Source organism: Dromaius novaehollandiae, chromosome 8 (assembly GCF_036370855.1).
Source record: "Dromaius novaehollandiae isolate bDroNov1 chromosome 8, bDroNov1.hap1, whole genome shotgun sequence".
Lineage (NCBI taxonomy): Eukaryota > Metazoa > Chordata > Aves > Casuariiformes > Dromaiidae > Dromaius > Dromaius novaehollandiae.
In genome coordinates, this window is record NC_088105.1 from 8,196,377 (window position 1) to 8,211,353 (window position 14,977).

The window sequence follows — 14,977 nt, forward strand, 5'->3', positions numbered from 1 at the left end:
GGTGAAACGCCAGAAGCAAACCTTTCTGAGCTCTTACTTCAGTGGAACCGTAGTCCAAAAGTGATGAGGTTGCCCTAAGAAAAAGTACTGTCATAACGTACACCAGGGAGAAATACTACCAACAAAGAGATGAAAAACACCCCAGCATTGCAAAGGACAACATCAAAGAGCTGCTAAAGTGCTTTAGGTCACAGAAACAGCTTACCCAGACTAGTGGTGCGAGGTGCGGAGGCCTGCGATGAGCATAGCAAGCACTTGGACGTGTACACCGGCCTGTCCTCCGTGGCTTAACAAGTTCCCTGAGTCAACAAGGTGCCCCCAGACGATGGTGCTGGTGGCAAAGCTGCTGTAAGAGGTTCCTGGGTCGCCTTTGCCGAGGGGGCAACGCAGCACTCAAGGTCACAGCACACCCTTCTCCCCTCCTCCAGTTTTGCTGGCAAAACTGAGAGGGGTTGATGTGTGCTGCAAGGGCAGGAACAACCCAAGGGGGCTGCAGTCAGAACAAGCCAGAGAAGCTGTTGCAGGCTCCAAGACACGCTCCACAGGATCAGCGCCTAACCGCAAGGCTGAATGTCACACAGGGTGTCCTTCGGGAAGATGGAGCTAGAGTCCTGATCACCTTCCTGCCCTGTGCCCTCCCTGCTACACCACACTGCCTCCCAGCATATTTGTCCAAACTAGACTCAAACTCCACAACCATAAAAACGCTGGGTATTTCCAGCCATTTCAATCATAAGGATACTAAAGCTTTAAACAGCCTTTCATTTCCAGCTTGATTTTCTGGATTCTCTCCCATTCTTATATCCAGGCAAAGAAAAACAGTTCTTGTGCTTCGGAGTTTGAGTGTGTGGTCCTTGGCCACACAAATGTCAAATGGGCATTTTTTTACTCAAGAAGCTGCTTCTGGGATGGCATTTGATTGCCAAGAAGCTCCAAGTTCAACCTGAAGAAGATTGTTATATGAAAAACATGGAAAATCCCTGTAGAAGAAACTGAAGATCATACTAAGTTTTCTTCCCCTTAACATACCCCTAGTTGAAGCACCACTGGGCAGCAAATTTAACTAGTAGAAGCTACATTAAAAAAAAGATTCTAGAAATTACAATGAGTTTAGGAACCTGCTTACTGTGCTGAGCAGATAATGGCTAGGTGCCCACTCATAGCCTCAAAGGTGACGTACTTTAATGATACAGAAAACACACCCAGCTACCCTCCTCTTCAGAGAGCTTTAAGCACTATTGTGACAGTGAAGCACTAAAAGCACAGGGAAGCAATCTTACACACAGGAGCCTAAGAAAGAGGGCAGGGCGTCACGTAGACAACTTCATTACACTGTGATGCAAACACAAGGCACCTTCACTTCTTAGACCAGCCTCCAACACTGTGTTGGAGCCTGGTAGAGTTTTCAGATCCTGACCTTTAACGTGGTGTGCGTTCAGCTGCGGGTGAGACCACCCCGGATCAGTTAAACCCGGAAGCGTTGACCCAGTCGTAACCTACCTCCACTTGAACCTACTAGCAGAGGCTGGTCCTTCTTCATGCAGATGCAAGGACTCCAAAACCCTCTTACCAGTCTAGGATTTGTTCTAGTAGTCTCTGGTATTGCAGTAGTCAGTTTTCCCTCTGCAGAAAAAAAACATTTACAGTAGGGTGTTTTTGTGAAAAAACCTCTTCTCAAAAAACTGGGGGCAAGAAGATTAGTATTCGGCAAAGGAAACTGGGAGGTAGCATGAGCCTCTCTGTAATGTTAAAACAAAGGGGCTCTGTAAACTACAAAGCCCTTAAGTCAGTATCAGTACTCCTGCCAGAAACCCTTAAGATTTACCTTTAATAAATATGTATAATATGGATAATGATGAGTTTATTCTGTTATGTAACTGAATAGGTATAAAGGAGAGTCTAGCTTTGGAAACTTCTCAGAAGTGTATTTATTAGCCAGGAGCAATCTGTCTCAAAAGTGTGACCCATGTAATATTTTAAATGGCATTTTATTTCTGTGCATCTGCACAAGCCTCCATTCTCCTCCATGAACAGATGCTTGATATGCAGAAGTGAGACTTTATCGCACTACTTATTTACATGCATAAGTTCCTGGATTTGTTTAAGTTTGAGGACAGCAGTTCAAGAAAAGTCTATTTGTCTTAATCATTTGAAAAGCTTCTTTCTTTTCTTTCTCCACTGTTTATTGTCCACGTCTTCAGTATCGTCAGGAGGATCTGGCATTACAAAGCCATCAGTCATTTTATAGTAGACTACTGTGGAATCCGACTCAACTATGGCCAGGGTAACTGACTGTGGGGTGTCGGGTTTGTCTTGCGGGAGAGATGCTTTCTGAAGGATTTCTCTTATCCTAGAAGAAAAAAAAAAATTAGTTAGAAACCAGTCCACAATCATGTACTCACGGCACAAAGCTAGAAGTGCACCATTGCTTATTTTTTGTAGATTTTGATACTGATAACATGCAAAACAGAAAACTGACGTTCTTACTGTCAGGTAGATTCTCTAATTTCAGAGATGTTTCTACAAAGTAGAAACAGGTTGGTTTTATTTTCTGATCTTTGATACTGTCCCTGGAGAAGAACATGTTTACCCTAGAAAGCAAAAGGCAATTCCTGAAAAGCTTGGGAGGATGGAGGAGTAGTAGAATCTCATGTCTGAGCCTTTTAACTGGGCTTTAACACAACTGCTATTTAAAAAGCTGGAGGAGGGAAATTATTATTATTACTACCAATAAAAAGTCAATTTTTATTCTGCAAATTTGTCTTCACTGAGGAATGTATAATATCTGGTAAAAATCAAAAGTCTTATAAGCCAATTTCAATGTGATGCTCAATAACTTCCAGAGCAACAAACACAAGTTCTTAAATAACAAAGGACCTTGCTTTTACTTTAAAATATACTCAGTTGCATAAATCTCTGCTGGAAATGGCTCAGCACATGCTTCCAGGCTTTCTTTAGGTATACTAGTGTATATGTCTTGACCACCCTTCCACTACCATAATTATAGTATGGTAAACTCTAATGCCCTTGTTTTCATTAGATTAAAAAAAGAAATTATCTTATGCATACATGATGTTTAATTAGACAACACAACAACTAAGACTTATTCTATTTGTAGAGATGAGTCTTTCAGTCTCTGCATGACAGCTCTACTTGGTTAGGGTCACTCTGCAAGTTTGTGGAGGACTCAAGAACTAGATTCAGCTTTCTATACCTTCCCATCCAGACTAGAAGCCAAAAGACTAGTGACTTGAAGAAAGCAAGCATAAATTATGTCTCTCCTAAAAATTCAAGACAAAGTTATGCCATTTTTCCCCATTCAGTTTGTTTTAAGAATAATATGCCAGTCACTTTTTAGATCAGAGCAGAGGATAGCATTGTTTCCTGGAGTCCCTGTATTACAGTTCTGACAGGGGGGACAAGTACTGAAGGAATGCAATAGGTGCACAGCCTAGGGACAGAGCAGTAACACTCCCTATAGCAGGCGTTATCGCCGAGAGCCTTCTCCTTCGCTTAAAGGTCTGGTGCAATAGGGTTCATCTGGGATTGCTGGGACAGGTTACACCCTGGAGAGAGGTCAGCTCTGCAGTGGGAAAAAGTCTCCCCCTGGCTTCATGTGCCCATGAGTTCTCATGCACTAGAAAATGCGTATTTTTCAAGTTGGTCATTGTAGCTGAAAATTAGGCTCTTTCTGAACACATCAGTTTTCAAACTTCAAACATCATCTTCCCTTCCAAATCTCTTTGATCCCTTAATAAAAGCCAAATAGAAAGTGGCAAAGAATAAGCAGCAGCCTGGAAAGCCTATGCTGTTAAACCCATGACTCTCTTAACTATCCATCTGTGTTCTGAACTGTTCATAATTCAGCTTGGCTAAATGCAGGAGTGTCTTCTCATTTGCTTTCACTACTGGCCCACGCGTAATGCAAGCCAAAACAATACAGTGCAGGGTTAGTCAGTTGGTCATTTCATGTAACAGAGATATTAAGGCTTTATGTAAAGAGCACAAAGACACGTCTTTGCTTCAGGATGATTTGCTAGCACTTCTGTCCTGGGGCCCAACACTATCCACCACAAACAGAGTATCAGCCGCTATCACCTTAAAAAATTAAAATCGTAAATGCAAGATTCTCCTCTTCGCCCTTTCCTTAACGCAGGCAGCACCAAAAGAAGAGTTCTCATACATGCATACCACAGCGAGCCATAATGCAATGCAGCACATCTGCAGATTAGTGGGAGGGTATCTTAAAAGAATAAGCTTTGGAATTCAGGAAGTCTGTATCAGACGCCTGTATTTCCTCTCTTCCCCCTCAAGGCATCACTGTTAGCCTCCACATACAGCATGTTCCCAAAGTTTCTTTACAGCAATGGACATTTAAAAGAAGGAGTCAGAGAAGAACATCTGGCTTTGTGCCGATTTCACGACACTTGCTATCTGCCATGAATAGAAAAATGAAATGTTTCTGAAAGGTGTGGGGTTTTTTAAATCCTTTTGATGCATCTAACATATTCTATATGAAAAAAAGGAAGAACTATTCTTGGCCTTTTGAAATTTGAAGGAATGCATTTGTTTGACCTCCTAAACAAGGCAAAAAGCCTTTACCTCAACAGATTGAGCCCTCTACGTTACCCAGCTCACACAACAGCCTCAGTGATTAACATGAAATCTTAAAAGCCCACATGTAACATCTCCCCCCTAGAGAACTAGTTGACCAATTGAGAGGATTTATCAACTAAGTTCATGCTAACAGACAAATTACTCTAACAACTGGTGAATCTGCTAGTACATGCACATAATTTCAGTTATAAAAGTTGATTTTTGCTTAAGTGTATTTAATACTTCTGAAACTGACAAATATTAGAACTATTTGGAACAGAGGCACTCAATACACCCAGTACTCTGGCATACTCCATCAAGAGTACCAGTATCTTCCATTCATCAGCATCCTAAACAGCCTTTTCTTCTTCACCAGTCCCAACTTTGTTAGACACACTCTGCAAACATCATTCCCAGTGATACCTAATGGGCTGCAATCACTCTGTGCTTGGTGCACAAGCCTTTACAGGCCACGCTCCAACAGCCTGCACTCCATGTGAGTCCTGGTGTCAAGCACCTGGCTCCTCCTTTTCAACAAGCATTCAAGTATGATGTTGTAATTTCACTCCACTGACTAGACATCAAGTGTTAAGCAAAATTTAGAGACTCACCATGGGAAAACAGTGCAGTTGAGAAACTGTTACAGCTGTGTTTGAAACAGTTAATACTGTTCTCTAGTGTCTGAATAAGATCTTAGCAAGTCTTGAACACAGTCTCAAGTAAAGCCCATGCTGGAAGAATGTACCGTTTCACCTTGTCATATCCAGAAGGACACTGTACAACAAAATAGTCAATCACCTTAGTACCTGGAGCCCAGAAGAGCCTTGTGCATCCATAGGTTTAGCCTGCCTCGGAAGACTGGGGACAGATATGGGGGACACATGCTACCTTCACGGGATTTATGCCAATGACTGTCCAGTAACAAAATAAAAAGCAGCTAGAGCTCCAAGAGAGCCCACAGAACAATCAAACGTGTGTGCTGCTGCATGCATGGTGGAAGTCTGCAGAGCTAAAATATCCTGCAGCCACTCCTCTTCCTTCTATCCCCTCCCTCTCCTCATGAAGAAAAGCCACTGAATGTTAAAAGAGAGTCCCGAGGTTTTAGGTTTCACAGAAATGTATGTCTTGAACAAAGGTGCTGTGAAAGAAAAATAACATAGGTAAGCTGAGGGAATGCAGGCACCACAAGCGCTGGAAAGTTTGCCTTTCACCAGCATGATAAAAAATGAAGTCCTACAAATACAGTAAGACTAAATATATTCTGAAAATAATAATTTTCCTCTTTTGTAGCTCCTACACTGCAGTTTTCAAAATAGCTTAGAAACCCATTTAAAACTGGTAGATTTTGCATGTTCGCTGTTATTAACTTGATATAACTGTAAGCAGGTTTAAGAGCTGGCATTTCTAAAGCCCTCTGCATCAGAGAACCTTAGAAGGGCTTTCCAAGTACCTGCAAACTACATCCAACTGGAGTTGCTCCTTTTCTACCAGTCTCCTTTTTTTACCAGGTAGCAGCACCATGAGTCTCATTCTGCACCTGCCATTACTGCTGCATTCAAACTGAAAGGCCACTGGGAACTTATGTGTTCTTCAATTACTGTTGAAAGTAATAGCTTAAAAAACAAACCAAAATCCAACAAGAACAAAACCACTCCCCCCCCCCAAGGTGTGGTGTTTTTTAACCTTTCCCCCATTTTAATTTTTATGAACAAGAGTCTTTTGTATCAGATTGGCCTTCAACATACATCAGAAATTCATAACACATTATATAATGATTTGCTCCTAACAGAGTGAGACACTGTCCCTTTCTGTCCAGAGGGTGGGAAAAAAAAAATAATGCTATAAGACTGGTGAACTTTAGGTTTTAGACAGTAACTTGAGGTTTCAACTGATTGTCCAAAAATTAAAGAGAACAGAACAATCATAAGGGAAAGCTATCATGAGCAGCAAACTACATGACAAACAAAAGTGTATTTCAATGGTATATCCCACCCAACTACCTCCGAGAAGCAAAGGAAACACTGAAAGCTCAGAGCAGTTTTATGGAAGTCGTATAGTGCTCCATTTAGCTTAAACGGAACTACTGCCTTCCTTACCATAAAACCCAAAAGGTTTTCAATCTGCCCTTTATACCTGGATGAATAATTCATTGCAGGCTTTGCCAGCCTGAACAGCCTCCATCCCCTCCATGTAAGGCAGGGCTGGAGAACTGACACGAGTTGGTCTCTGTACCACTGCATCAGAAACCATTACTCTACATGCATTGGAGTGTACAATTGCACCAGATTCGTTCAGATCGGTTCCATAATGGAGAGGACCAAAGCAGAGGCAACCTCTTATAAAGCACAATACCTTGAATTTAACCAGCATTTCAAAAACAGCACAGCATGTCTTCTAGGCTCACCATCAGGAAAACAAATACTGCTCCAGGCATTGCTGCCTGCCCCAAAGTTGGATTGTGCCTTGAAATACAAGGGAAGAGGAAGGGTTGGGGGCGTGGGAAGGGAAATGCACACACCCTGTTGCATGGGATTTGTTTCTAAACTACAGCAACATGGGATGCTAGAAGAAACTCAAGATTTTGTTATTAACAAAAAAACAAAACAAAACAAAACATGCACAACAAAGAAAATACCACATGCCTCACTGGTCAGGAAGAGGAAAGTCACTTCTAAACGACTGCTAAAGAGTTTGTATTTAGAAACCATTAATTATGTTTTCCTTGCGTGATTTACTATATGACTAAACTCAAATAATGCTAACAGCAGAAAGAGCTACTGACAAAACTGTAAAGGAGAAGCAAGATAAGAGCATGTCACACTTCCAGTGCATTTAAAGTACTATCTACAAGTAAAACCACTTCAGATTAGAGGAAGATCTACTTCACAAACTGCAGATTTAGAAGAGGAGAAATCACTTCCAACCCTCAGACTTGTTTCTAAGGACACTTATTAGCTTTAAAATGAAATATTTACATTTTTTTCCCAAAATTAAGTTACTATTTTAACAAAATAACCCTTTCCCTCCTAGGCTGAAACAAACTTTACAGTCTTCATAACCTGGTGCCACCGATTTCACCAACCTTCAGCTCCCACACTTACATACAAGAAATAAATGGAACTGTGAAATATCAATTAATCTGAGGGTTTATTAGCAATGGACATTTTGCTTAGACAATGTTACTTGTCTAGAACAGACACTGCCTAATTCCATTAGGACTGAAAAAAAAACAAGGCTTTTAACACTATCTAGAAAATCCAGGTGTCAACATTACAAACTCTTATACACTTGCTGAGTTTGGTTTATGCAAATAATTTCTGCCAGCTCTGAAACAGGACTACCTGTATTTAACTGCTTTATCCCATGCAGGGAACTGCAATTCTGACATGGACTGACCATTAGCTACTCAGCGCGCACTGAGACTCTGTCTGCAGGAATGAACGGCAAACAACTCTCAGTCAATGGACCCACGAACTCCGCTTGCAGATGCATAAACAAGTATGAATTAGTGTTCCATACAGCAGAGTACAAAAAAATAGGTTCTCTGAACTTCAACCAGCTATATATGTTTGGGAGAGTGGTCCAAGACAGAAAGAAGCTGCATTTTATTCTCCAGGTCTTTACTGGCAGAAGATTCAGCAGTCTTCACTTTAAGTGCACATACGCACAGCATGAAATCACTTTTCAGACCGTGTAAGACTATTATTTGCATTGGCAGTCACTTGCTCCAGATCTCATAATTTTAGGATCCGGCAAAAGGAGTGCTGAATTACTGTGCAGCATTACACTGGCAAGGCAGGATGATCAGTTTCCATCTAGTTGTAGAAGTGGGCACCGAGATTGCAAGCAGAACAGCTTTTGCCTTAAATAGTTAACTGTCATACATAAATGGGAAAAGATGAAATCTTAGAATAGGCTAAAAAAAAAAAACCAAAGAAAAAAAAAACGCTGAGCAGCTAGGGGTTTTGGTTTTGTTATTTCAAACGACACTCACATTTACCATTTGATTAGGTATCTTGCTGGTGATTTCCACAGCAATTTTATTATGGTCTTTAGGGACACATTCCTCTGCTGTCTGAGTGTCAGCCAAAGAGAAATCTTCATGAGACACCTGGGAAGGCAGAGTTTGGCAGGTCCTGCTGAAGTGGCTCATAGAGGAAAACCACCCCAGCAGCCCCTACCCTGGCCTTATTGGTTAAGCAGGGAAACGCTGCCAATAAACGCTGCCAATTTCTAGCTGCTTTTGCAGTTAGCACAGAATTTCCAGATCCAGCAATGGGGACGGAACGTTTCCAGCCTCCCGACCCCTTCTGAAGGCTTAAGTTTCAATGTTAAAAGTGAGTAGCATTTATTTGTACTCATACCTTTTCCTCTACCTTACAGAAGAAGGTAACACAAAAACCAAAACATTGTTTTGAACAAAACAGCAAAGTGGCTAAGCACAAAAGCCTTCCTGACCACCTATAACCTGGGAAGTCAAGTGAGAAATTTGACTTTAAGACATTTAAAACACCAGGTATGTCCAAGACTCCTGCTATCAACAATCACAACAACAAAACATCCATCACTGTCAGAATAAAGAGGCAGCAATACTGTGATGTAATGTACTGTGCTTCCAACTCTCTCTGTAGAATGCATTTTTAATGTCCTAACTCTACACTACATAAATTTGAGCTGCAGTTACTATAAGCTGCAGTTACTGTCCGTAGCCCCTTTTTTGTGCCCTGTTCCAACAAAGGAGCTGAGGAGTTGATGCTGTCCAGTCTCTATGATGATAGACCAGGCCTGGTTGGATCAGCAGTGACCTGCTAATGAAATTCCAAGCATGGGCATGCACATGCATACGCACGGTTCAAAATGGACTCCTAGAGTTACAAAGGACTCCAGCCAAAGTCATTGTATTATTTCACTACTGATGCTTAAGACACCAGTTCCTGAGCCCTGAAAAACAACACGTTCAATAACACAAATACAAGCACATACTCTCTTCCTGCCTGACAACAGTTAAGGGTATCAAGTACATACAAGGCTTTGAAGCACCCATCTGGCACTATAGCCCTGTATTCAGCTCATTTTAGTGACAACATACTCTATGTGTTTGGTCTATAGCAAAAACTAGTCACAAACTGTACTTTTAATCAATGTGACGCATTCACTCTTTGCTTCTCTAACACACATCCTTCCAGTAATGGATTCCATTCACACTGGTGCCAGAAACAGAGCAAACAGTATCACCACAGTACAAACAAGTTCAGAGGCTCCGAATGAAAAGCCCCAATGAAACACTGAAAGATAGGACGTACATGCAGTGCAATGTCGCCCTGTCATTAAAAACCAGTTAGAACATACTTGCTGGCATTAACCCAATGCCAGGAATCAAACTTTCCAGTCCAGGTGGAAACTTACTACATTAAACAAGCACAACAACCCAGCACACAGGAGTAATTTCTCAAAGATCCCATATCCTACCTTGCTGCTTTCTTCCGCCACCCAAAACCCAGATCAAATCCCAACATTGTGAATTATGTATGGATGTATGTTCCTTTCACACATACGCAGTGATCTACTTCTTGCAGAGAGGCTGAATGACACTCAGTATTTTACCCTACGGGTCCTCGCTCAGTAGCTTTGCTCCTGTTGCAGAAACCACGCCATATTTCTCTGTAAAACCAAGCCCATGAGAACGATTGACCACTATTTGCAAATGGAAATTTTTCAGTAACTAGACAGTACTTGAATCCATCAGTATCTAGTAGGGTATTTTCTCCTCCTTCAAAACTGAATTGCTTCTGAAGATACACTCTCAGGAGAACACATAGCAGAATTAGGATGGAAACCTGCTTGTAAGAGACAAACCTGTCATTTCTAAAACCTAAGAAAAAGCAAAAAAGCCATAGCATGTCTAAAATAGCATTCCCAGAGTGCGCACACACACGAAAGTCTGCTAAGTGCAATTAATTAGCTATCTACAACTGTGCCAGGCTGCTGCCAACAGAGAAAGAGGATATAGCAAACACTAGCAAGATGTTCTCAAGGCTGGCTTTACATATGTTCTGAGTAAGAGTAAGAACATGAGATCAAAAAATGCACTGCCATATGATATAGCTGAAATAGTTCAAATCTTCAGAGGTATGGAATGGCAGATACCAGTAACAGAGAAGGCAGAGGCAATCAGAGAATAAATCATACCGCATATTTGAGGCTACTCCAATAGCCAGATAAAATATGCTGTAAAAATACTGTAACAGAATTTCTCTAAGCTGAAAATATTTATAACATCAGAAAGCCATAGCTATGTTTCTCTCCAGTTGAGAATTGTTTGGTCTTGAATGTGCCACCAGGAAAGTAAGTACCTAAAAGGCATTTTTGAACAGATGCAAGTCAAAATCATAGCTCAAGAGACAGTTACACATTAGATTCTGGGTAAATAAGAGGAATTTCCGGTTGCAAGTAGCCAGATTATACTTCAAAAGCAAAAAGCACAACAGACCAAACACACCAGGCTTATTCTTGAGATTCAACAATAAGAAAAAAAATGTTTATTCTTAGACAGGTCCGAGGGGACTTTTTTTTTTCTTTTCCTTTTTGGTACTTTAAAGCCCACAGACATAAGAAAGTATTACCAGATTTCTCAGACAATAAAAATTCAGCACAAGAATGTTTAAAGAGTAAGCTGTGAAGGTCTTGTATTCTAACCTTGTCTCTCAAACACCTACTTTGACATCCATTCTTATCTTAGCACATGCTACTTCTAAACAATATGAGGCGTTTATCAACAAAGAGAGGCAGTTGCTTTTGGAAACTTACATCTAAGAATTACCACTTCCAGGGAGGAAGCAGAGAACTGATGCAGCTCACAAAATTAAAGAAATATCAACTTCACATGTATGTTCACAATGCCCAGAATAACTCTGCTCACAGGCTGAAATACAGCTTCTCTCTGATATTTCTTCCTTGTTTCCCTCCCATTCCCTCCCCAGCTCCCAATCAAGTTATCAGCAGCCTGTTAAATATGACTACTCTTCATTTTATCTTACTGGTAATTCAGTCCAAACACTGATCATGTCCTCACCTCTCATGACTTAATGATATGTGCACAGGTACTGGCACCACCACTTGTTGACTGTCCACTTCTCTTTCACGTGCATGTAAACATATGAGCTGCAGTTCTGCCAGTCCAACATACTTGACTTCATGCCAGTTTCTCCCTAGAAAGGTTCATCATCGACGAGATGGACCAGAACACAAAACACAAGTTTTATCATTCATACACCAAGCTTGGAATTTAATTTAACATTTTAGGTTCTGCTTTCCATCCCTCTCCTCACAGAGCATTTCCCGTGAGAGACAATTACCCCAATCAACTCCCGAGCTCTCCTTCAGAGAAACAATCCTGTTAAGGAAACCTAGGGGATCAGCAGTAGTCTGACTCCAAAGCTACACTGGCTGATGGTAGATGGGGGTCTGACCCACAAATCTTTGTTTCACATACGGAAAAAGATGACAAAAAGTGTTTATCTTGTTTTGAAGTCATCTGTACCATAAAACTGTAATCCAAGTTTGAAATTTATCATTACCTAAGCTGTGAAGGAACAGGTGCTAACAGCATGATAACTAATGCTACATAATTTTTCTCTTCTGCTTGAAGGGATGTGGCTAAAAGTTTTTGCTGTCCAACTACAGGAGTCTTAAGGCTTATTAAGCCATTTTCTGTGGAGGTATAACAATAATGATAACAGATACAGTGCTTTCTGGTCTGTAAAATTCCTCCATTCCCTGACCTTGAGAACCACCAGCCTCCAAGAGAAAGTGCAGTAGTTTTATTATGCTGGCTGCCTGCCTATGTACAGTCCCTTCTCAATAAAGCCTGTTTGGGAGCATTGCAGACAGAGATTTATGCATCACATAACTCTCTTCATTCCACTACTGTAATACGCTAGAAGACTACACTATGTTTGTCATAATTATTGCCACCAGATTTCAAAATTGTCTTCTTTCCTATAGGCACACTTCCCCTTTCAAGAAAACGGCATCCTAATTAGGCTGGCACATATCAGCCATCTGCTAAGTGGGAATCCTAGTAATGCAGTAACTTAAACATTAATCTAGAAAAGAGGATTCTATTACCAGCACAACTACAGAATTAATAAATTCCCCTTTCTGCATCCTTCCTCCTCCCCTTACTCCTCTTGCTGGAACATTTACATCTCTAATTATGATTGCCAGCTGAAATGGGCCCCAATCTTGGTAGAGACTCTAAGCAGGCACATGATGGAAGTCCTCAGTGACAAAATACCACCTGTTTCTTAGGTAACCATCACTACACTAAGTTTCAAAAAGAATGCCAAAGTCTTTTCTAGGATAGATCTTGCTGGTACACAAACTTTAATACCCTAATACCTAAGATCACCAATACATTTGTTGAGATGTCTATTCAGTCACTTCAGTGAATTACCTTCTAAGAGGTCCAGGTAAACTAGGAACGCAGCATAGATTTGAGCACTGTCAGATATATCAAGGGACATCATCTCTGTGAACTGAAACCCAAAATATATAGCAGTGGTCAAAGAAAGCTTAAGTTGTATGAAAAATCCACAGACCAAACCAAGAAGCCAGTTTAAAGGACTAACAAATGATTTTGTTTTCTAACAATATTGTAAAAGGTCTCTTTTCAACATCCCCTTATCTTGGCCGAAAGAAAGAAAGAAGAGAAAAAAAAAAGGAATCATAACTGTTTCTGGAACAGAACTGGCTTTGTGGAGAACGTCTACCTATTTTTGCTGTAGTACGTCAACATAAGATGACAGCAAAACAGAACCATATTTTCACTATACTAAAAATTAATACGAATTAGAAGTTTAAGATACTCGCATCTTCCCCACCGCAATTTCAGCATTTACAGCCTCAGCCCCTAGTAAAGCCGGTATTCCCCGGCAACCCCACCAGCCCCACCGGCTGCAGGACGAGCCCCCTCAGCAGGCCCGAGCTCCAAGCGGCACGTTACAGTAACTGCTCATATTAACACAGCCGCTCCCCCTCCCCCCTCAGCGCGCGGGCCCCTAACGGCCGCTCCCCCCCTCAGCGCGCGCGGGCCCTAACGGCCGCTCCCCCCCTCAGCGCGCGGGCCCCTAACGGCCGCTCCCCCCCTCAGCGCGCGGGCCCCTAACGGCCGCTCCCCCCCTCAGCGCGCGCGGGCCCTAACGGCCGCCCCCGCCCCCTCCCCCCCTCAGCGCGCGGGCCCCTAACGGTCGCCCCCTCCCCCCCTCAGCGCGCGCGGGCCCTAACGGCCGCCCTTCCCCCGCGAGCCGGCCATTACCGGCCGCGGAGCTCCGCCGCCCCCGCAGGCCTACCGTGGGGTGAGCCACCATCCAGTTGCCGCCAGCGCCCCCCGCCCAACCCCCGCCTCCTCTCGCATCCTGCCCGCCTGCGGAGGCGCCCCGCTCCGGGCCGCTACCCCCGGCCACCGGGCCGGCCTCCGGCTCCATGCGCTCCCCGGTGTAACGCGACTTCGCTCCGGGCAGCGCCTCGCGGCTGAGCGGTTCCCCCCTCCAGCTGCCGCGCCGCTCCAGTTCCGCCTCCACCCCGTTCCCCTCGGAGCTGAAACTCTATTTGCTATTGGCCCTATTTGCTGCCAGGAGGATATATCTTATCACGGTCGGTCCTTTCGTAGCCCATTTTCTACTGCAACATCTTATTTCACAAGGAAACTAGAGGCTTTAAAATAAATACCACGAGCAGGAGGAGGAGGTAGTCTAGAAACCAGGACTAGTCGCTGCCCTGTCTGGTGTGAAGACCCAGCAGAGCAGGAGGCTGCAGGGGAGACCTGGTGCTGGGAGAAGGGAAGTTTTAGGGAAACAAGGCACAGATTTCAGCCTGTCTGGGTTTGTGAAACCCAAAGGATTTTCTACTGAAGACAGGGAGTGCCTCAGAAGTACTCCTATGGGGGTTTCTGTAGAGCACCTCCACACTTGCTTTCCTTCATTACCCCTCACAGATGCCGTGTAGACACCAAGGGACCGTCAGGAGCCCCCTCGCACCACAGCTGGACGCGTGTGGCTCTGCCACCGTAACCTCGGTGCGGGGCCAGCAGGGTAGCCAGCAAGGCCATCCTGAGAAAGGCAGGCGTCGCAGAGCCGTGAGACAGGTGGAAAACATGTGGAAGCTGGGGTAAACGGGTGAGAGCGAGGCAATAAGGGGAAAGCAGTGATGTCCAAATGGAAGGCATCCATTTTAAATAAGGAAGACTTTAATCTCTGGGGAAGAGAAGGAAAAATAAGCATGGGGAAAATAACTTGCAGATGCACATAACAAAATGTAGTCTGACTGAAAGTTCCTCTGGAATTGTTTGGAGAGAAAGTATAAAAGGAGAAAAAGAGTAAAA

The 14,977-nt window shown here is 42.9% G+C and overlaps 1 protein-coding gene across 1 annotated transcript; it reads right to left on the bottom strand.

Moving 5' to 3' along the window:
* Window positions 1–1,904: 1,904 nt before the first annotated feature.
* TSEN15 (tRNA splicing endonuclease subunit 15) lies at window positions 1,905–14,167 on the bottom strand. The gene is made up of 4 exons (XM_026101103.2): window positions 13,947–14,167; window positions 13,052–13,133; window positions 11,669–11,804; window positions 1,905–2,350 (listed from the first exon to the last, which is right to left on the bottom strand). The coding sequence occupies exons 1-4, from the start codon at window positions 14,079–14,081 to the stop codon at window positions 2,146–2,148; spliced, it is 558 nt and encodes a 185-aa protein (XP_025956888.2). The 5' UTR covers window positions 14,082–14,167; the 3' UTR covers window positions 1,905–2,145.
* Window positions 14,168–14,977: the final 810 nt, after the last annotated feature.